The sequence below is a fragment of the Balaenoptera musculus genome, chromosome 18, assembly GCF_009873245.2.
Source record: "Balaenoptera musculus isolate JJ_BM4_2016_0621 chromosome 18, mBalMus1.pri.v3, whole genome shotgun sequence".
NCBI lineage: Eukaryota > Metazoa > Chordata > Mammalia > Artiodactyla > Balaenopteridae > Balaenoptera > Balaenoptera musculus.
In genome coordinates, this window is record NC_045802.1 from 69,133,724 (window position 1) to 69,158,357 (window position 24,634).

At 37.6% G+C, this 24,634-nt stretch overlaps 1 protein-coding gene across 2 annotated transcripts in view; it reads left to right on the forward strand.

Annotated features, from left to right (window-relative positions):
- The window catches only part of PCCA (propionyl-CoA carboxylase subunit alpha), a 373,229-nt gene that overhangs the window by 197,828 nt on the left and 150,767 nt on the right, over nucleotides 1–24,634 (forward strand). For both annotated transcript variants that reach the window (XM_036831147.1, XM_036831149.1), the window contains exon 18: nucleotides 9,529–9,637. In XM_036831147.1, coding sequence (XP_036687042.1) covers nucleotides 9,529–9,637 — 109 coding nt within the window. The remainder of the gene's footprint in view (nucleotides 1–9,528; nucleotides 9,638–24,634) is intronic.

Here is a 24,634-nt window from a genome sequence, read left to right on the forward strand (position 1 = left end):
TTAAATAAATATTTGTTGAATTAAGGAAAAGAATCTTTTTTTTTTTTGATTTAGATGATTCTTTTTATTTTTATCATGGCTTTACTGAGATATGAGTCACATACCATACAATTAAAAGTGTACAATTCAATGGTTTTTAGTAAGGGAAAAGAATCTTGTTCATAGTATGGGTGAGAAGGTATTACCTTGACTATTTTTACTTAACTGTACATGTGTCCAGATTACAAATTGGTTTTATTTTGATCCTAACATTTCGGCTTCTTGTCCTTTCCAAAGTTTTAATTAAAAGTTATTGTCAGTTGTGAAGTGGACTCAGATTTCCATGTGCTTTTGTGTCTGCCTGGCTTACATGAAACAGTAGGCAGAAGGAGACAACAGGTCAAAACTTAAGGGAACCTTTAGAACACACATATTGTATGTGTGCATGGGTATTTATATATACATACACACATTTATACATGTGTTTATACATATTTGGTATTATATCCCATTACCATGGAAAAGAAAAGGGAGCATTTAAAATTTCTAATTGGAGTTGGGTACTATGTGCTATACATTTAGCAGCAATTGAAAATGTTCCAAATTCTCAAGAGAACTCAGAAATTTTCTTAAAACCGAATATTGCAGTTTGCTGTAATAAACTTAATGTATTACATTTCTTTTTTGGCAGGCAATTATCAGCACAGACACCATAATTCTGTTTCTTATGCATAACAATTTTTAAATTGTTATAAGTTGTTAGAAGGCCTTTAGCAATTTTTAATCTCATCCTTCATTTTACATGTGAGGAAACCAAAGCCCAGAAAGACTGATAAGGCTAAGTGACCAGTAATATAATAAAGCCAGAAATTAAACTTAGTGTTTAACTTAGTGGTTTCAACTTCTGTTTCAGTACTCATTCAGTTGTGCTAGGATTCAAATTCATAAACCACAGAAGTTTTCAGAGTATGCTGTATGTGTCATATTGTCTGTTCAATACGTACGATATGACAGTTTAAAAGTACACACCTATATTTGCCATTCTTAATGTCTACTGCTTATTTTATTCCTTCATATTATTTTCATGTCAGTTCTTTCTTCTCTGAATGGCTACTACCTCTTGTTCTTCTTCTTCAGATTACTGTATTTCTCCTTCCCGATTTTTCCCCAGAGCAGGTCTTAGATATATTAAACTGTATCATCTTTGATTGTTTGATATATGTGCCTGAAAGAGACAGCAGGAAGTGGCAACTGAAGTTAATCCAGGATCTTATCCATATGTTTGAGGCTGAGTCATTTTGCCCCTTTGGGATTACCCATCTGCTTCCCATCTGTCCAGCTATCCTAGACACTATTCATAGGCAAGTGCCTGTTTTTATGACTGCGTTAAACTCTTTTATTATATATGTATATTATCCCAAGTTTATTTGTAGACTAGGACAGTGTTACTAAAGTCTCTTAGACTGAACTTTGAAACGATTGTGTCTAAAATTTAAAAATAGAATACACAAGAATTTGTTCTTCATGTCAACTTATTAGATGCTGATGTTGAAAAGGTATTTTCCTTTGATTCTGAAAAATAAATGGAAAATGGAGAAGTAGATATTTTGATTTTGAAATAAAGGGAAAATTGAAGAAGAAGATATTTTAAGAAGTATAATTTCAGTTAGCCTAGAATGGACATTTTGGACTTACTTCTCTGCTGCCTTGCTACACTTGAACCACCAGCCCCATCAAAAGAAATCATTAGAATTATCTTTCTCTTCATTGCAGAATGTTTAGACAACTTTGATTTAGCACAAGAAGTCTACTATTAATTACACTTCTCTTTATTTTTTCCCTTTGAATTTAGTCACGTATTTCTGTACCTTTAAAAGTGGTAAATATGTGACTGAAGTGTTGCCTTTAAAAATTCAGTCATTAAAATCATTCAACAAATAATTTCTTCTCTAGAAGAAAATGAAAGAGAAATAATATATTTTCCCTGTCCTTAAAGTGGTTATATCATTAGGGAAATAAACATGCAAAGAACTAACTACACTACAGGACAGAATAAAAGAGGTGCTAAGGTGAAGAAGATATAAGCAAAGTGTCTTGGAGCGGAGAAAAAAGAAACTAGTTGCAATTTGGGGAATCAAGGATGGCTTCAAGGATGAGGTAGTGTAGACTATTGAAACACCTCTCCAAGGACTCTCTTCCGTAGGTGCAGGGGTTGTCATACTGCCTCAGGAGAGCCACTGTGTGTATCTCTTCCTAATCCATCTTCTTTGATGTGATGTTGGTGGTTTGAAATCAGCCTTGGAGAAAGTACTTACAGTAAGGAAATTGGCAAATGCTGCACACTACCGCACTTCTTCCTTCACACCCCAGTTGGTTATTAAACATTTACCAGCAAACCACTGCCTATACTTTGACCTGACTATTGGGAGCAAACAGAGTCATTTGCATACAAAGGAAGAAGATTACCTATCTAGGGAGGGAGACCTAGAAGAATCCCTGAAGACAGGAAGTACTCAGTTTTAGACCTGCAGGTATGGGAGGCAGATGACTGCACTGACTGAAAAATTGTGAGAACACTTAAAGGTATTAGAGGAGTACAAAAAACTGTGAGTTTTAGATATGAAACATTTCAGCAAAGTGAAAGGACTGCTAAGAACAAAATTATAGTGACCCCAAAAAAATACATGGAAGAAGTATCTCAAAATATGTAGCAGAAAGGTAGAGAGAATGAAATGTGCGAAATGCTGAGAGATGTAGAGAGAAGTGCCAAGAGATTGTATGTGTAAATAGTAAGAGTTGCATGAAATAAAATCGACAAGGAAAGGTTAATTTTAAAATAAATAATAAGGGAGTTTTTTTTTTTTTTTTCAACTGTTCTTAAGAAAGACTTGAGATGTTGTTGGAAAGACTCACTGAGTTTCAGACAGGATTAATGAAAAAGAGTAACTATTCTAGGCATATCAAGAACAAAAAACTTTTTAAAGCTTCTAGGGAGAAAAAAGCTATATGCAAAGAATGTAGAATGAAATCATCTTCAGGCTCTATAAACTGGAGATTAGAGAACCTTAGACTGAGTATCTGTTCCATAGGAAAGAACTTGTTCCAAGAGTACTATACCCAACTAAGATATCCCTCATGTGTCAATGTGAAAAGAGAGATTTTAAAATAAAAGTTCAGAGATGTACCATCACATATACCCATTTTGAGGAAATTACTGAAGAAAATACTTTAACCAATTTGTGGTTAAGATGATAGCTTAAATATACACCTTTTTCCTCATCCCGAAACCCCCTAAATTGAGTTTTTTAAAGACACAAGCCCGCAAGGAAAAAAGAGAGATGATTTTAGAAAATGTAAAGCTGAAGAGTGATTTTTTTTTTAAAGATTTATTGATTGATTGATTGATTGATTGATTGCTATGTTGGGTCTTCTTTTCTGTGCTAGGGCTTTCTCTAGTTGCGGCAAGCGGGGGCCACTCTTCATCGCGGTGCACGGGCCTCTCATCATCGTGGCCTCTCTCGTTGCGGAGCACAGGCTCCAGACGCGCAGGCTCAGTACTTGTGGCTCACAGGCCTAGTTGCTCCGCAGCATGCGGGATCCTCCCAGAGCAGGGCTCGAACCCGTGTCCCCTGCATTAGCAGGCAGACTCCCAACCACTGCGCCACCAGGGAAGCCCCTGAAGAGTGATTCTTAACTGACTTAGCAACCTAAAAATGTTGAATCCTAAGCTGACAATATGAAAAACTGAGAAGTAGCTCTTTGTCACTATGGAACCCTTCAGAAGTCTCAGTAATTATTAGTTCCAGTAACTTGGAAAACTCCCAAAGGAGGGAATATTGGTCTAAAATCTCTGGAAGATTTTCTCCATATCACCTCCTTCATTCTTCAAAACAGGGTGACACTGTCTCCTCCACCCTGGCAAAACCTTGGAGGTTCTTCCCTGTAGATAACAAAACAGTCTTTGTACTGAGTGACACCAGGCAGAGTTGGCAGAGGATCAAGTGAATATGGACATAATGTGGTGACACCTGCTGCTCCCAGCCCTGTTCTCCACTTGGTTCCCAGAGTGCTGGCAGGCAGACGGGCACAGGCACAATAGTAGAATATCTTTCTCTGAGAAATCTAAGCAGCCCTTAGAGAGATTACCCAAAGATTCCCCCAACAAAACGATCCCACCAGATTACCCTACCCATGAAGCCAATGGTCAACAAAGCTGCATCCCACAAAGAGAGAGCATGCACGGATCAGTATCAGGACACCTATCAAAAATGTTTCATACTACACTAGATTTAAAAGGAACCACCAAATGAGTATTAAAAATAGACAGTAGGACTAAAACCACTTAGGAGAACACAGATCTGGCTTCTTAGAAACTGGGTCATGCAAAGGAGGGTGGGTAATAGCATGAGGTTTACAGAGGCACGTCACAGAGGAGGTGCTGCCACAGGGGGTTGACCTCCAGTAACCACCGGAGTGGAGACCATAGACATCGTTTAGGGCTTTGGGCTTTGTTTGAAATTATCCCCCCGAAAGGTTAAGGAGGTGAGCGTTAATTGTGAGGAAGAAGTTTTTCTCCTTTCAGTTGCAAATATTTGCTGAACCCACTACATCAAAGGCAGTAGTTTAAGCTCTAGAGGTGAAATTATTTTTAAAAAGCCAAAGGCTTTCTAAAACCAAGAGACGCACCTTTTTCCAGCCATGTCTTCACCAGAGATCCCCTGCTCCCTGACTCGCTGACATTGCAGAAGGGGTTTTAAGCTTTAATGCTCTCAAGGTCAAGAGGTGGGTTTGAGAAACCTTAGACCTTCACCTGTTGAAGACCTCAGCTGCGAGAGCGGTTTTGGCTGCATCTGTTGTATGTGCAAGGCTGGAGGTTCTCAACCTCTTCTGCCTCCTACAGACGCCCAGAGTCATGCCTGTGAATCTTCCCAACCAGGGTTGGCAGAGAGGTGAAAAACAGGTGTCGAATTGTACAGCTCTCTTAGTTTACACTCACATTTGACAAAAGGACAGGAAGAATTTAAATACACTCATTTAGGTCCCAAACTCCTAGATGCTTAGGATTTATCAGTCAGCAAAAGAACTTGCTGCCCTCACGGGACTTACATTCCAGTGAGTTAGCAGGCAGCGTGCATTCTCAGCTCCCCTCCTAGCAACTCTGCAGCGTTTTACAGGTGAGAACCTGCTCAGAAACATAAATGAAGTGCGCTCGCCTCAGCTTATTCGCCTAGAGCAGAAATTGAATGTAAGAGTGACTGACTCAACACCAAGCTAGCCTGGGCTGCTGTACTTTTGCCTGGACTCAGAAGAGCCTCTTCATTGGCTTCCTTACTGCTGCCATTGCACATTCCAATTTATTCTTCATTCAGCAGCTAAGGTTAACTTTTAGAACCAAATCAAACCTTCTCCCTTACTTTGGAAACCCTCAGTGAGTGAATGGCTAAACAAATGGCGGTATACCCATGCTGGGGAGTACTACTCAGCATTAACATGGAACAGACTACTGAGTCATTCAACAGCATGGATGAATCCCAGAAACATTATGAAATGTTTCTCCATTTTTATGAAACTAGAAAAGAATCTAGTAACCTGGGGCCACAGAGGGAAAGCAGAGACAGGGATGTTGACTGGGAAGAGGTGCAAGGGAACATTTTAGGGTGATGGAAAATTCTGTATAGATTGTGGTGTTTATGTGGGCATATACATTTGTCAAAATTCACTGAACTGTACACTTAAAATGGATGCATTTATTATATGCAAATTATACCTCAAAGTTTAAAAAAAAAAAAACCCCACCTCTGTTAATGGGTATCCATTGCAGTTAAAATAAAATCAAAACTCCTGATGGCTTATAAAAAAAATAGATGTTAGAAAGGTATTTGATAAAAATTCAGTAGCCATTTCTAATGAAACTCTTTTCTAATAACCCATTTCTAATAAAACAAAAAGTAAACTGATTAAATTTGATTAAAAGGCTACTTACTGAAAGCTAATAAAAAGCTTCATTTTGCATGATGAAATGCTAAAGTCATTTCCCTTAAAATCAGGAACAAAATGAGGTCTACTGTAAAATTACCATTATTATTAAATACTGTTTTAGAGGATAAAAAAGGAAAAAAAGGAAGTAGTTGGTATAAATATTTTTAAAAGAAGAGACAAAGTCTTTTTTTTTTTTCCAGATATGATAATATTCCTAGAAAACCCAGAAGATCCTACTAAAAACTTCTAGACTTAATAAGCAAATTTGGCAAGGTGGCTGAATGCAACAGTATGCCAAGTCAGTGACTCTTTTTTTGTGTGAGAGCTAGCTTGATATGAAAATGGAGAAAACCAAACCTTTTCTTATTAACTGTAATATCTTATAAGACTGTAGAGAAAATTTAATAGGAAAGACATAGAACCTATATGGAGACAACTATAAAATCTTGTCAAGGAACAAGAAACACAATCTGAAAACATGGGGGAAAAAATCAGTTATTTTTTGGGGGGACTCAGTATATATGAGTGCCAGTCTTTCCCAGATTAATACACAGATTTTATATAATTCCAGTTAGATTCACAAGGCTTAACTACATAAGCGATTTAAAAGCTTATATGTAATCATAGATTTCCAAGAACAGCCAAGGAGATTATGAAAAGTAAAGAGGAAAATTGGCTTCTATATATTAAAACATACTGCAAAGCCTCTACATATAAAAAGTACAATATAAAGGATAAGATATCCTTGGTTATGATAGAATCTCTGATGCATTGCCTTTTTGGACCTGAATACCCCTCTTCTGACATGGCCAGAGTACTCCAGGAGTGGTCCGGATATAATAGTTCTTTTATTTAACGAGTTTCAGGATGTGTAACTGCAGTCTAGATTGGTGATGTACAAGTGTAGGAGGGAATAGAATTATTCAGTGTTACTTTAGGTTAGAAAAGTCAGATCGATGGGTGGAAATCACAAAGAAACAGTCTAACTCAGTATGAGAAGTGACTGGCTAATGATTTAGAAATCCTGGTAAGAACTTTTCATTTTCCTATATTGTAGGGGTTCTGTAGGTCATATATAGCGATCTGTCCAACATTGCAGTAGAAGAGACACCCACACTGCATGGAGGATATAGAGTAGACGATATTTGCAGTACTTCCCTATTACAATTACCTGAGATTCTTTAAAAAATTGTAGAAACAAATTTAGTTCAATTGTAGAAGACAAGAAGTCTTTAGCATGCTTATATCAGACAAATTTATTGAGAATTAGCCATTGGTAAAATTTGAGAATCTGTTCCAGTATGGTTAAAGTTGCCATGCATTGTATCAATTTGCCTGTGAGATGTGATGATGTTCGATTTTATTTGGGATTCTCCTTAATATTGTCTGAGTCAGTACATCTAATAATTTGTTAGACAAATGAAACACGGATTTAGCATCTTACAGTTTAAAGGATTCCAATGTTTTGCCTTTTTTTCTGTTGGCGATACATGTTGTGCAGATGTGTCTAGAGAAGTGACAACTTTGTGAACCACTGTAGTAAATATATATTACAGCATGACTTAGGATACACACACTCGTGAAAAACAGTATGAGCAAAGTGCTCTCATAACTTGTTTTGCTGGTCTGACCCACTGAACTGGTTTCATGAACTACTAAGTGGTTTGTATTTCACAGTTTGATAAACATGAGTCTAAACCACTTCTGTTCACAGTGAGATCCGTAGAAATGTAGCTTCAGCAGCACTCTGGAGCTTCTTGGAAATGCAAGTTACTGGGTCCCACCTCAGACTTACTACCCGTCATTCTCTGCAGGTAGAGCTCGGGAATCTGTGCTTTAATCCAGGCGATTCTGATGCACAGTGAGGTTTGAGAAGCACTGCTCCTCTTTATACCGCAAAGAGCTTTTGTGGTTATATACTTGCTATATTGTAAATTAAAATTTAGGAACTTTAAAAATAATTATTAATTCATTTTCAGAGTAACAATAGTAAATCCATTATATGTTGACATCAGAGTAGTGATGTCATCACACGTCATATCTCTTGGATCAGGGAATCTCCACAGTATACTCCTGAAAAAATGAGAGGGAAAAAAGCAAATAAATCTTAGCATTATTATGAAGATAGTTTTGACCTTGCAGAACCCCCAGAGGGCTCTTGGGGACTCCCAGTAATCCCCAGGCCATACTTTGAGAACCGCTCTTGTATAGATGGTATGTTTTTGAGAAGACCGAGACCAAATTTCTGTAATCCTCATGTAGGGTAGTTTATTATGGAAGCATATGGAATGTTTCCATCACTGCTTAAGTGTTGGGGATGATTAGGAACTTTTCAAAGCCTGTAGGAATGTGGTTTATTAGGCCATTGAGGGTTCTGTTACTGAATTCCCAGACCAACGAGGCGTCCCACACTGGTGTTATAGTTTATGGTGCTCCTAGGTTTGTCTCGAAGAATGGGTTACTGGGGCTTTCCTTTCCCTTCAGCGTCATGAAACACTGCACCTTTCATTTGCATGGAACGCCTCTCCGTAGAAAAATGTGCTGCCGATCTGGAAAGTCTCTGTGTTCTAGTTGTGAATATTTTTAGTCTTATTTCTGTTCTGAATAATTTTTTAAGACATAGTGTTGAAATTACTTCATTTCTTTCCGATAAATTTAAATAACTACCTGATCGTTTTTTCTTTGTTGAATTGTACAAGCAGCGTCTTAGGGCTGATGACCCAGCACTCAAAGTGCCCGTCCTGTACCATCTCATAAACTCTATTATCTGTACATAGCGTGCTGGTGAATAAATAGTGTTAGAAGTTGTGGTGAGATTACAGAGCACTCAGGGGGATGTGTTAGCTGGCAGACCCTGGAGTATCCAGTTCTGCCTTGACTCACACACTTCTTGAGGAATTATTATGCACATAGAGCAGATTTCCCCGCTGCACCACACTCAGCCAGACCAGGGAGTCTTCCCCGGGGCTTGTCAGGCTAGACCACTGCCCCCAGGTCCAGCTGTATTACGGTAAGAAGAGTGAATTAAAGAGGGAGAGAGAAATCGATTGGTTGTTTGGTTGATTGACTGGGATTCAAACCCTGACTGTAAGTATAGAGGCAAGAGAATCACGTATTTATTTTCTTTTAGTCCTTCACATTAGAAAACATGGCCCAGCCACTGTCCTTGACCAGCAACACTCCTTTTCCTCATTTTATTCTCTCTCTCCTTAGAAGTAAAATTTGGGGTGGGGAGTGATAAGGAGAAGCAGATATGAGGAGCCCTAAGTTTTTCCTAGAGATCTCTGTGAGTAGTTTTCTTATTTGCAATTGTTTTGTTCTGTGCATCTGTTTAATGTCATGTTTCCCAAATTAGACTATAAACTTCCAGTGAGCAGGGGTCTTTGTTTTATTTGAACCATCTTGCTCCCTCCTTTCCCTCTGGCACAGCCCAGTGTCTGGTACAATACTAGCTCCATAAGAGATGCTTGATAAAATACTTGTTTGAATGACTAATAATTCTGTAATATAGAAGCGTAGATGTTAGCATTATGCGTGTGATTGATTGACTGATTGATTGATTTCACTCAGGACACCAGTTAACAGAGAATGAGAGAAACCAGTTATTGGCAATAGCTTCATCCTTGTTTGTGGCATCCCAGTTAAGAGCACATCGTTTTCAAGAAGATGAAAATTCAAGGTATGTGAGATCATTTAAAACAGAATAAATGAGCAGAAAAGTTTGGACATTATTGGAGAAAGTACTCTGAAACCTTTTAGGAAATCTGTTCAACTAATTTGTATTTATTACTTTTGTTTTCTTACTCTGTTAATCTGGAAAAATGTTTTGAGAAGTGTTATAGTACTAAACTTTAGGAAATAACCTGAACAGTTAAAAATATGTATGTAAGAAACTTGTTTATAAGCTATAAGAAAGAATTAACAACAGGTTGAGTTAGTTATGTGTGAGCCCTAAGTGTACCTTTTAGCTTCCTAATAACCTAAGCAAAAGGGAAAACATGCTTTATACCAGGGCAAGTAAAAACAAAATCATTGTGACATTCATGCTTCTGAGTGACAGGATTATTTATTATGAATGTCTGTGCACTTGCTAGAGTAATCCTACTTAGCAAGTATAGTCCATTACTTGCTAGAAAGGCAGTTGATAAAATTGTGTTACGTCAAGCCCTTTTCCTTTCTTTTTACTTTTCCTCAAGAGGAAGAATAAAGATTCGAAAAAAGATGGCAGGTGACCGAGCAGCTCTGAAGAGCACAGATCAGAAACTCAGGTTACTCCTGAAGAATTAGGTAGAAGGAAAACTAAATGGGTCTCAGGCTATATATTCATGGCTAATGTGGTTTTACTCAGAAAATCTCTGAGTAACCGGTACTTCTCTTTTTTAAAATTTTTATTGGAGTATAGTTGATGTACAACGTTGTGATAATTTCTGTGGTACCGCAAAGTGATTTAGTTATACATATATATACATTCTTTTTTTAAATGTTCTTTTCCATTATAGGGTATTGAATACAGTTCCTGTGCTAGAGAGTAGGACCTTGTTGTTTATCCATCCTGTATATAAAAGCTTACACCTGCTCACCCCAACCTCCCACTCCATCCCTCCCCAGCCCCCTCCCCCTTGGCAACCACAAGTCTGTTCTTTATGTTTATGAGTCTGTTTCTGTTTCATAAGTAGGTTCATTTGTGTCATATTTTAAATTCCACATATAAGTGGTATCATATGGTATTTGTCTTTCTTTTTCTGACTTACTTCACTTAGTGTGATAATCTCTAGTTGCATCCAAGTTGCTTCAAATCTGCATCTATCCATTCATCTGTCAGTGGACATTTAGCTTGTTTCCATGTCTCGGCTATTGTGACTAGTGCTGCTGTGAACATAGGGGAGGGAGCATGTATCTTTTTGAATAAGAGTTTTGTCTGGATATATGCCCAGGAGTGAGATTGCTGGATCATATGGTAATTCTGTTGTTAGTTTTCTGTGGAATCTCCATACTGTTTTCCATAACGGCTGCACCAACTTACATTCCCATCAACAGTGTAGGAGGGTTCCCTTTTCTCCACACCCTCTCCATTATTTGTTATTTGTAGACTTTTTAACGATGGCCATTCTGACCGGTGTGAGGTGGTACCTCATTGTAGTTTTGATTTGCACTTCTCTAACAGTTAGTGACATTGAACATCTTTTTCTGTGCTTATTGGCCGTCTGTATTTCTTCTTTGGAGAAATGTCTATTTAGGTCTTCTGCTCATTTTTCGATTGGGTTGTTTGTTTTTTTGTTGTTGATGTTGTTGAGCTGTATGAGCTGTTTGTATATTTTGGAAATTAAGCCCTTGTCGGTCGCATAGTTTGCAAACATCTTCTGCCATTCTGTAGGTTGTCTTTTCGTTTTGTTTATGATTTCCTTTGCTGTGCAAAAGCTTGTAAGTTTGATTAGGTCCCGTTTTTTATTTCTGTTTTTATTTCTATTGCCTTAGGAGACTGACCTAAGAAAACATTGCTATGATTTATGTCAGAGAATGTTTTGCCTGTGATCTCTTCTAGGAGTTTTATGGTGTCATGTCTTATGTTTAAGTCCTTAAGCCATTTTGAGTTTATTTTTGTGTATGGTGTGAGGGTGTGTTCTAACTTCATTGATTTACATGCGGCTGTCCAACTTTCCCGACACCACTGGCTGAAGATTCTTCTTTTTTCCATTGTATATTCTTGCCTCCTTTGTCAAAGATTAATTGGCTGTAGGTGTGTGGGTTTATTTCTGGGCTCTCTATTCTGTTCTGTTGATCCATATGTCTGTTTGTGTGCCAATACCACACCATTTTGATTACTGTAGCTTTTGCAGTAGTGTCTGAAGTCTGGGAGGGTTATGCCTCCTGCTTTGTTCTTTTTCTTCAGGATTGCTTTGGCAATTCTCTGGGTCTTTTATGGTTCCATATAAATTTTAGGATTATTTGTTCTAGTTCTGTGAAAAATATCATGAGTAAATTGATAGGGATCCCATTAAATCTGTAGATTGCTTTGGGTAGTATGGCCATTTTAACAATATTAATTCTTCCAATTCAAGGTCATGGGATATCTTTCCATTTCTTTGATTCATCTTCAGTTTACTTTGTTAATGCTTTATAGTTCTCAGTGTATAAGTCTTTCACCTCCTTGGTCAGGTTTATTCCTAAGCATTTTATTTTGGGGAGTGTGATTTTTATAAGATAGTGTTTTTTTACATTCCCTTTCTGATATTTCATTGTTAGTGTAAAGAAATGCAACCGATTTCTGTATGTTAATCTTGTATCCTGCTTCCTTGCTGAATTCGTTTATCAGTTCTAGTAGTTGTTGTGTGGAGTCTTTAGGGTTTTCTATATATATAATAGTATCATGTCATCTGCATATAAGGACAGTTTTACCTCTTCCCTTCCAATTTGGATACGTTTTATTTCTTTTTCTTGTCTGATTGCTGTGGCTAGGACTTCCAATTCTATGTTGAATAGAAGAGGCAAGAGTGAGCATCCTTGTCTTATTCCAGATTTTAGTGGGAAGGCCTTAAGCTTTTCACCGTTGAGTACTATATTGGCTGTGGGTTTATCATAAATAGCTTTTATTATGTTGAGATATGTTCCATCTATACCCATTTTGGTAAGAGTTTTTATCATGAATGGATGTTGAATTTTGTCAGATGCTTTTTCTGTATCTATTGAGATGATCACGTGGTTTTTGTCTTTTTTTTATGTGGTGTATCACATTGATTGATTTGCATATGTTGAACCATTCTTGTGAACTTGGGATGAATCCCAGGTAACCAGTACTTTTCATTTGTTCTTATCCTCAAGGGAAAGTACAAAAAGCTTAATGTACCATCTTTTTTTGAAGTTAATTTGGTGACTGTCTAGGGAGAGATGAGAGGATATTGAATTTCTGTAAATTACTGAATGAATGGAAGGAGGAGGAAAATGATCAGTAGAGCCAGGAATCTGGTTGGTTTGTTTGTTTTCCCCCTAAAGTCGTGCTCCCCAATGTGGAAGCCACTAGCCATGTGTGCCTATTTGAATTAAAATTAAATTAAAAACTCAGTTTCTCAGTCACATTTCAATGTCAGTGTCAGTATAGTCACTACCCACACTTGCAGTGCTCCATAGCCGCTACTGTACTGTGGTCAGTGGCTACTGTATTGGGTAACAGAAAGAACCTTTCCATCATCGCTGTTGTATTTCCATCAAGCTTTGTTGGACAGTGCTGTTTTGGAGTGATGTGTGTGTAGGAGAGATCTAAGCTTTTGCTTTAAAGCCAGAATCATACCTTGTATGAATAATATTGTTATTATTTTTTTGGTAAATACAGTATTCATATCTTTATTCCTTTACCTTCAGGTGTTACTTGGATCTTGACTATTTCAGAAGTCCTGAGTATAGCTAATGATGAACTGGTTTGATCTTTAAGCAGTGTATTCAGGTTATTTTCAGAGAGTGCTGACTTAACGTTGGTAAGAATCTGAAGAAGTTTTAAAAAATAAAAGAATAAAAATTTCCTGTAATCCTGTAATAACCACTTTCAACATTTTAATATATTCCTTTCCAAGTGTATATGTGTGTATGTTTATATATATCCATACTTGTAGTGTATATACCCTACATAATTAGTCATATTGGAAATTCATTTGAATTTTACTTTTTAAAATTTCATATTACGTTGTGACTATTTCTTCTCTTTATTCACTAGTCTTTGAAAGCACATTTAAAATTTCTATTACAGTGAATTTAAAATATATGCAAAATAACTGCTCTTAAAAACACCATCAAGAATATTATAAAACAGTATAACAAATGGCAGAATGTATTCAGAGATACATGTCCAATAAAGGACTTGAATGTATAATGTATAAATAATTCTTACAACTCAAAAATGAGCCAAACAACCGAATTAAAAAAAAATAGAAGATTTGGCATAGACTCTTTTTCAAAGAAGTTATGTGAATGGCGAATAAGTCCATGAAAAGATGTTTAACATCATTAATCATTAGAAAAATACAAACTAAAATCACAGTGCTACACCACCACACACCTGGTAGAATAATGTACATCAAGTGGTGAGTAGAAAAATAAATGTGGTATATCCATACGGTGGAATACTATTTAGCAATAAAAAGAAATGCAGGACTTCCCTGGTGGCGCAGTGGTTGAGAATCTGCCTGCCAATGCAGGGGACACGGGTTCGAGCCCTGGTCTGGGAAGATCCCACATGCCGCGGAGCAACTGGGCCTGTGAGCCACAATTGCTGAGCCTGCGCGTCTGGAGCCTGTGCTCCGCAGCAAGAGAAGCCGCGATGGTGAGAGGCCCGTGTACCGCGATGAAGAGTGGTCCCCACTTGCCACAACTAGAGAAAGCCCTCGCACAGAAACGAAGACTCAACACAGTCATAAATAAAAATAAATAAATAAATAAAAGAACGTGAATTAAAAAAAAAAAAGAAATGCAGTACTGATACGTGCATCTATATGCATAAACCTAAAAAGAAAATCATGCTAAGAGAAAGAAACCAGTTAGAGAAGACTATATAATGTACAGTTTCATTTATTTGTAATTTCTAGGAAGGATGGAAGTATAAAAGACAGAAAAAAGATCAGCGATTGCCTCGGTGCAGGTGTTGACATCACAGAATTACACCTTTATACAGTCTATGTCCAAAACTATAAACCAATAATTATTTTAAATGCATTAGTCTTCTAAATTATGTAGAAAACAAAACAAAGTTAAGATGACACTAGCTTTCATTTTAATAATGTTTAAAATGCATTAGACCCTTAAAGCATATAGAGAACAAAAAGTGGAGTTACAAGCTATTGTTATAATAATACTAGCTTTTATGATTTACGTATTTGTCTTTACTGAGATACTTATTTCTTCATGTGGTTTCTTACTACTGTCTAGTGTCCTTTCATTCCACCCTGCTGGACTTCCTTTAGCATTTTTTGCAGGGCAGGTCTAGTTGTCACAAACACCTTCAGCTTTTGTTTATCTGGGAAGGTGTTAACTTCTGCCTCACTTATTGATTGATTGATTGATTGATTGATTGCTGTGTTGGGTCTTCGTTTCTGTGAGAGGGCTTTCTCTAGTTGCAGCAAGTGGGGGCCACTCTTCATCGCGGTGCGTGGGCCTCTCACTGTCGCGCCCTCTCTTGTTGCAGAGCACAGGCTCCAGACACGCAGGCTCAGTAGTTGTGGCTCACGGGCCTAGTTGCTCTGTGGCATGTGGGATCTTCCCAGACCAGGGCTCGAACCCGTGTCTCCTGCATTGGCAGGCAGATTCTCAACCACTGCGCCACCAGGGAAGCCCCTGCCTCACTTTTGAAGGACGTTTTTGCTGGATTTAGGATTCTTGGTTGACGGTTTTTTTTCTTTTAGCACTTTGAATATATCAGCCCACTGCCTCTGGCCTGCAGAGTTTCTGATGAGAAATCTGCTGATAATCTTATTTGTACTTGAAAATTCGTTCCTCTCGTTCAAGATTCTGTCTTCAGCTTTTGAAGGTTTGACTGTGTGTCTTGGTGTGGGTCTTTGAGTTCATCTTATCTGGAGTTTGTTGAGCTTTTTGAATGTTTATGTTCATGTCTATCATCAAATTTGGGAAGTTTTTGGTTATTATTTCTTCAAATATTCTCTTTGCCCCTTTCTCTTTCTCTTCCTAGGACTTTCACGACGTTTACGTTGGTCTACTTGATGGTATTGCCACAGGACCCTTAGGCTCTGTTCACTTTACTTTGATCTTTTTTCTTTCTGTTATTCGGACTTGATAATTCTATTGTCCTGTCTTCATGTTGACTGATTTTTTCCTTCTGTCTGCTCAGATCTGCCTTTGAATTACTCTAGTGAGTTTTTCATTTCAATTATTGTGCTTTTCAGCTCCAGAATTTCATTTCTTTTTAGGTTTTCTGTCTTTTTATTGATATTTTTATTTTGTTTACACATTGTTTTCTTGACTTTCTCCACATCTTCCTTTAGTTCTTTTAGCATCTTTAAGATAGTTGTTTTAAAGTCTTTGTCTAAAATATCTGCCATTAGGTCTTTTTTTTAGGGATATGTTCTGTTGATTTTTCTTTTTTTTCCTTTGAGTAGGCCATACTTTCTTGTTTATTTGTATGACTTCCGATTTTTTGGTTGAACACTGGACATTTCAATCCAATGACGTGGTAACTTTGGAAATCAGATTCTCCTCCTTCCCCAGGGTTTAGTGGTTTATGTTATTGTCTTTGTTTATCGTTTTTGTTTCTCTGATTATCGTAGGCTGCCTCCGTGCCAATGATCAGCCTGAGGTGTAAACTTAAGGTGTTCTCTGGTCTTTTCCTAGACTTTCCATGAGCGTGTGCAGTCACTTTCCAATTCTCCTTGTATATGCAGTTGTTTTTGAAAGTCTTAGCCTTTAAGGCCTAGCTCCTGAAAGGGGGGGAGAAAAATGAAGGGGGGGGTGGTTAGGGAAGCACTAGACCCTTAAATCTCCTGGAAGTCGCTCCAGTCAGAGGAGGAGGGGCTTGCGGCAACGAGGGAGGTGCAGTAGCTGGCTGCCTGCCTTTCTGTCTGCACCTCTGTGGTCAGAAGCAGCAGTTAGCAGTCGGAGCACAGATCCCTAGTGTTTGGAGGGCAGGGTTCTCTTCCGCCCACCCTGGCTTCCACAAGCTGTGTGCAGGCTGCTCCAGTGAACACACCCACAGCTGCGCCCAGGAGGCGGGGGGTGGGGGACGGGGAGCTGCTGCTGTGCCAGAGCTGAAGTGGACCACAGGTTAGCACAGTTACCCCCAAGCCTTCTTCTGAAGGCTCCACAAGAGTTCTATCAGACGGATTCTGCCAGCGTGACTGTTGTCTGGGTGGGGAGAGAGATTCTTGGTGCTTCCTATTCTGTCATCTTCCTAGAATCCTCCTCCTCTTATATTACTGTTGAACTCATTACCCTTTAGAACTTGGAAAAAAGTTAGATTCATAAAATATGCAGTTATGTAGATAATTGTGCACGTATTACCTATGTAACTAACAATTATTTTATTTTTGGTACATTTCTTTTCTTTCTTTTTTTTTCTTTTTTATTTATTATTTATTTATTATTTTTATTTTTGGCTGTGTTGGGTCTTCGTTTCTGTGTGAGGGCTTTCTCCAGTTGCGGCGAGTGGTGGCCACTCTTCATCGCGGTGCACGGGCCTCTCACTATCGCGGCCTCTCTTGTTGCGGAGCAGAGGCTCCAGACGCTCAGGCTCAGTAGTTGTGGCTCACGGGCCCAGTTGCTCCGCGGCATGTGGGATCTTCCCAGACCAGGGCTCGAACCCGTGTCCCCTGCATTGGCAGGCAGATTCTCAACCACTGCTCCACCAGGGAAGCCCGGTACATTTACTTTCTATTGAACTTATCATTTATCTAGTAGGCCAGTTTACCGTAAAGTTGCTACCACCAGAGACCTATAACGTTTAACAAAATATACTGGTCTTTTTCGACAGAGCGTATTCTTGTTTAGGCAAAAGTGAATCGAAGCTATTTTTGCTTATTTGCTGAAGAGGTCCCTGACACCAGAGCTGGTGTAAAGTGGTTGGCTCTTCACATTTTGGCTTCACAGTCGTGTTTTCATTATTGCCTGGGGAATGGAGTCCAAAGTCAGCCTCCGGGTGTGGCTGCATGTTGCTGTGTCATGGGTGTGCTCATGTACTGTTCTGCTTCCAAACCCAGTAGCCTGCAGCACTTCCTTTGTGCTGCTTGTTTTGGCTGCTGGTCTTATTTTCCCAATTTCTCCATGGGTTTTACGCTTTCATCATTTATGACTTGGAAAAAACTTTAATAATATGTACCCATAGTATTTGGATAGTAAAAAGATAGTGTATTTTAGAAAAAGAGAACAGTTAATGTCAGAAACAATAGCAATTTTTCTTTGACTGTAAATGGAGTGAATTAAGTTTTTACATAAATACATATACTGTCTTAGCATGGAGTTATTTTTCTTTGTAATCATTCTTTTCCTAAACACTTTTATTGACAGAAATGAATCATTAAAAGTTGTGTTAAACAATTGCTCATGTTATTTGAAGCTAAAATTATTTTGTTGGCGTTGTGGTTTGGTATAATAATTTGTTTCACTAACTGCTAATGATTGGAGGAAAATCTTGTAAAGAAAAAAATTTAGTTTCTTTCAGTAATCTTTCATTTAATTTTGGTCAAAATGCCTGTTTTCCTTAGATCCAAATGTTGTTCACTGGTCAGGATTCACCTTTCTGATCTTCAACCCTCCTCTTACTTTACTCTGGTTCAGGTCAACCTCTGCCATTGTAATAACTTTTTACTTGATTTCAAAAAGGGCAATCATATAACCTCCTGAATCACTTGGGTGCTTTTGTGTACAAGTAACAGAAACCCTTATTCAAACCGACACATCTTTGTTGAACAGGAGGCTCGGAGAACGGAGAGGACAAGGCTCCGGAAGTGCATCTGCTGACGTCGCTTCTCTGTAGCTCCTCAGCCTTGCTTTCTTCTGTGCTTTGTCAGAAGGCTGTGATAGCAGGATAGCTGTAGAAGTTTCAGGAGTCAAATCCAGATTGTGTCTGTCTCTAAGAAGTGAGGAAATCTCTCTAAAGTGTTACCCAACCAGCTACTTCTCAGTTCTCATTGACCAGAGAGAACTCATCCCATTCCTAAACCAGTCACTGCAAAGGGAATTGGATTATCGTGTTTGTCTGGGACTGATTTTCTGGTGTGAAATAAATGTTGAGGGATCAACTAAAGTGACCACTACATTTTCTAATAATAACTCCCTGCCTTCCTTTGTATGGGATGGCGAAAAAGTTTGTTCGGGTTTTTCCATAAGAGCTTATGGAAAAACCTGAGCGAACTTTTTGGCCAACCCAGTATTTATTTTGCTTGTCCTGTTCTACTGGCTAGAACTACCACTATAGTTTCATGTTTAAGGGCACAGGCTTTTGTTCCATAGACTTAGATTTCTCCCTGGTTTTGCTGATCCCTAGCTACTATTTTAGGATAAATTATTTTGCCTCTCTTGGACCTAGTTTCCTCACCTGTAATGTGGAGATAATAGCGGTTCTTAAAGAGTGTTTGTCAGTGTCAAATGAGATATAAAATACTTCACATGATGCTCATTAACTTTTAGCTGTCCCTCCCTAATTTTCTTTTTCTAAAATCTCTGATGACAAAGATTCTATTTTAAGGGTAGTGGCAATGATACATACTCGTTTTATTCCTGAGTAACTCGAATGCCTTGAGTGTTTCCGCGTCAATGGGTACGTTAGCTATTGGTTTGAAATCTTTTTTCTTACATTAAATATGTAGCCTTCCATTCCTTACTGAATAAGAAGGTCAGATACGGATATTAAATACAATCACGTCTTTTAAAATTACCTATTGATCATTATAAGAATTGAGTTAGAAAATTTAGAGAATTTATCAGGGAACAAAATGATTAAAAAAATATCCTGCCCCCATAGAGCTTACATTTAAGTAGAAGGTAGACAGACAAAACAGATGTAGTAATACATCAAATGATGATAAATACTTTGGTGAAAAACAAAACCGGGAAGGGATATAGAACATCCTGGGGTGGATGGTGGGCTAGTTGTAGTTTTACTTTGGATTGCAGGGGAGTGGATGGCAGGATGGATTAGCAGGATGGGAGGATTCACATCAGAGCAAAGACCTGAAGGAGGAAAGGAGTGAGTCATGTGACTATCTGCAGGAAGGACCTTCTAATCAGAGGAGACAGCTAATGTAAAAAGCACCTGAGGTCAAGTATGTCGGCCTGTTTGAGAAATGGCAAGGAGGCAAATGCAGTTTGAGAGGAGGGAGGAAGCCGTAGAGTAGTGGAGACGGAGTTGTGTTAGGTGGTCTTCTGGGACTGGGGAGCCCTTGCAGGGTCTTGAGCAAAGCAGAGCTTGATGCGACATATGTAATAACAAGATCATTGTGCCTGCATGGCTGTAAATGCCTCAAAAGGGGTGACAGTGGAAGCTGGGAGACCAGTTGGGAGCAGAGGTCCTGGGCCTGCCCTGGGATACCCCACATTAACAAGTCAGGAAGGTCAGGCAGATCCAGCAAAGGAGACTGAGAAGGAACGGCAGAGGAGATAGATGGAAAAGTAGGCGGAGGTGGAGTTCAGAGAACCAAGAGAAGAAAAGAGTGTTCAACTGAAATATGTCACATATGAGAATGACCGTTGACCATTGAATTTCTCAATGTGGAGGTCATAGGAGACCTTGACAAGCAGTTTTCAGGAATGTTGAGTGGGACATGGTCGTTGAAGTTGAATTGATGAGGGTTCAAGAAAACATGGGAAGAGAGAAATTGGAGACTGCAAGTACTGGCAACTCTTAGGGTTTCTATATTTATGTACATATAGCTAATGTATTATTTAGATTCTACAGAAAATGGACCATTCTCTTTGAAAGAGTGTTTTTTTTTTTTTTTTTTTTTCTTTTTACGTACCATTATGTTGTCCACATTTCTCTGTATTGGTTTTTGAAAAAGTGGTTTTCCAGGACTGTGCAACATTAGTACTTAAAAAAAATTAACATACAATGGAAAATCTTGCTCATATAGGATTGATAAATCTGCGAATTAATTTGCATTAGGCTATGTGATATTGGTGGTCCCTGGCAGTGCAGAGTGCGATGGTGCACCCCACGTCTATTCAACACTGTAGATGTGTACACAGAATTCTGTGTAGCTTCTTTTATTTATGGCAGTCCTTCTATTCAGTCATTCAGGCTAGGAAAATTGTATCATCTTTGGTTCTTTTGGCTCCTTCATCTGGCACTGAAATGTCACAGTATTTGGTGTGGTCCAGTGGGACCAGCACCGAGTAAGGTGTCAGGAGTCAGGATTTTGGTCCCAGCACCACTACTAAGTATCAAGGTGGTAAAGTCTTTGTGCAAAATGCTTCAACTTTTGACTTCAGTTTCCTCCTCTGAGAAGTGGCAGTGTTGGATTGGATGAGTCCTCCTGAAATCTTTTTCAGCTCTGATCCTAATGGGATTGCATGAGGCTGACACTTTTACTTTCTGGTTTCTACTTAAACCCTCTATTTTCTCTCTTGATATTTGAACAGAGGTTAAAGACTTAGGAAATGGAACACCTTCACTATGGCCTGTGATAATACTGATGAAAAGACTTCAGTCTGAAAGGTTTTTAAAAATGTAGCGTTCACTTTTGTGGAGGATTACTTTGGGTGTATGGAGTCAGTGTACAACCACCACTTTGAGCTCCTACTGAGTAGAACATATATATTATCTAGTATCTTGACTGGCTGCATAGCCTGTCATCAGTTTAACTCTTTTAGTCACAGTAGCATAATGGGAAAGTACAGTCACTTGAACTGCAGTCATTGTGTCTACATTTGTATAGTATTTTCTTTCCTCATCTGGCTTCCTGATAAAATGGAGAATCAATTTTTTACTGATTTTTACCTGAGAGATGCAATTATCTGTGTTTGTTTTTTTTTTCCCTGCTGTTAAAAAAGAATGTTGTTTCCTGGTTTTAGATTTATAATTCATTCACCCATTATTAAGTTTTCAGTTAGATGATAAAAGTTTAAGGTTTTGAAATATGATCATAATCAATGAAATATAACTGGGGAGAGAAACATAGAGAAAAATAGCCATGTGAAAGTAATTCCCAAGGAAGAGCAAGTACTGTTGGACAGTGCATATTGACTCTTTTACTTAAGTATTTCTGAATTTAAAAGGACATATCAAATTATTAACGGATTTATACCATCTGTGACAACAAATGACAACTTTTATATCATACTTGTTTCATTTATGTTCTCAGATAAGCTACTTCATTATGACAATGAAATTGATGTTCTGATAACTAAGTATGTAATTAACAACAGTACTTTGGGTGTATGCTCACGAATATGCATAGCTATACTATGCTTCTGGAAATATCTACTTTCATTTAAGCAAGTGAGTCCCCCTAGAAGCACCAAGAGGGAAGAAAATGTCAATTCAGTCATCATCCTTTACGCTAGCCTTACTTTTTAATATCTCTGTTATAATATTTTCAGTTACTTAATATGACTGTGTCTTGGACGCTTTAGAAACCTATCTGAGACTAAGCGCAAAATATTGATTAAGTGGATGTCATATTTATACACTTTTTGCTAAATATTACATTTTAAAATATTTTTCTTTCTTTTTTTTTTTTTTTTTTTTTTAATTCTACTATAAGAGCTGAATGGAAGACTGAATAACCTCATTATTGAAGGAGAATTTCTCTGTTCCCTGCAATGATTCCAAAAGCTCTTGCACACTTCATCAGTATTATTGTAATTCTTTGGCTGCAGGATATTTGGCAGCTGTTGCACCCCACTGGCAAATCCTATTCATACTTCTTTCCCATTCACCCATTGCCATTGGAGAATTGATTTCTCTCTCCTCTACTCTAACCTTTCCCAATTCATTTTGGATTGTTCAATGTGAAACATTTTAATTTCATATCATACAGCTATTCAGCTCACAATCCCTTTTTTAACCTGTCACCAGGGTAACAGCATAGCATGCTTTCTTTAGGCCATCAAGTTTTTATTTCACATGCTTAATATTGCATTAAATGTTTGCATTTTGTTTAACCCCCCTTAAATACTTTGAACTCTGGATATGTTTTATAGGATAATGAAATCCTTGATTTTGGAATTGAAACTAAATCAACACTATCACTGCATTCATAATAAAATGTCAAATGATTAATTTACATAATTCAAAAATTATTATTAAAAATCCAAGTGAGCTGATCTGTGTAAGGCAATTTGCTGTAGGTAATGGAGGAATATTTGTATATTTATGTTCAGCCTTGTTTCAAAAAAAGCTTTAAAGGTGGTTTAGAGAGATTCTGAGTTAAGTAAAAATGCAAGAGTAATGGAATTGGTGCAAATGGAGAAATATATCTTTTGAAGACATTACATGATTTTTCAGTAAAATGTTTTTTTCTGTGTGTGTATTATATATTAGTGAAAGTTGAAAATGCATTATGTTTACATCTTGATTCTTTGATTTGAATAGATTTGAATTTCTACTTACAGAGCTACCTTTTCATCTTTATCCCAAATAATAGTTTCAGTAAAATTTGTTCTGTGAATAAACTTTATGAAATTTGGAATATTCTGAGAAATATAAAGAAATGTGTAAGAAAAGGAAAGGCAGAGACTAGTAACCCATGTTGTTTGAAAACATTGTTATTTTTAAAAGATGTTAACGTAGTAGCTATTTAAGTATCCTTATATTCCATTATTACAATCACTGAAGTTTTCACATTAATCTGTAGGATAAACTCTGAATTAAGCTGCCTATTTTTTTCTTTTAAACCACTTTTGTAGTTTACTTTTTTAAAAAGTTTTTTATGATTTAGTGCTCTTTGGGATTTCTGTTTTCTCACGGTGTGTCAGACTAATTTCATACCTTGAATGTTCATATGTAACTAACAGCCCTGAATCTAGATAACATTGGTTTAGATGACCAATATCCTGATCATCTACTTTACAAAGGTCACTTTCTGTCATTAGAGTAATTTCCTGAATATGTATTTTAATGATAACTTTCTACCTTTAGAATTAGAGTTATTAGATTGTTCCAAAGGTAACAAATCGTACTCCTTGTGATAAGATGCTTGGGCTTAGAGTAATAATAAAACAGTTTCTGCCCTTTAGGAAGCTTAAAATAGAATGAGATATGTAGACATTAAACAGATAATGATCAACTCTGAAAACGGCTAGAGGAAAAGTCCAGATTGTCCTGGTGAGGGGACGAGAATATCATTTGCAGGTGTGCCACATTATCTAAATGGCCCATTTTCAATAAAAAAATTACAAGACATGTAAAGAAACATGCAAATATGTCCCATTCACAGGATAAAAAGTCAATAGAAACTGTCCGAGAGGGGCCCAAATGTTGTACTTATTATACAGTGATCTTTAATAACCTGTTAAAAATATGTTGAAAGGACTGAAGGAAATCCGATATGAAGAATTAAGGGAAAGTAGGGCAACCATATCTCACTAAATAGAAAATATCAATAAAAGAGAGAAATGATTTTTTTTAAAAAAGCAAATAAAAATTCTAGAGATGAAAGTACAGTGCCCACAGTGAAAAAATGCACTGAGGAACTCAACAGTAGATTTGAATGGCAGAAGAAGCAATCAGCAAATTTGAAGACGTATCAATTGAGATTATGCAGTGTGAGGAACAGAAAGAAAACTGAAGAAAAATGAACAGAGCCTCAGACATCTTTAGGACACCATCAGATATACCAACATGCATGCTGAGAGTCCCAGAAGCAGAAGAGAAGAAAGATAAAGGAGCAGAAAGAATATTTAAAGAAAGCGTGACTGAAAACATCCCAAATCTGATGAAAAACATTAATCTGCACATTCAAAACGCTTAATAAGCTCCAACGTAGAATAAGCTCAAAGATATCTACACCTACACACAGCATAGTCAAACTGTCAAAAACCAAAAAGAATCTTAAAAGCAGCATGAGAAAAATGGCTCATCATGTAAACGGGATCCTTAATAAGGTTAAGAGCTCCCATTCTCTTCTGGACATCACCAGGTTGTCCAGAAGAGAATGGGATAGTATATATAAAGTGCTGAAGAATTAAAAAAAAAAAAAAGAATGTCAACAAAGAACGCTATATCCAGCAAAACTATCTTTTAAAC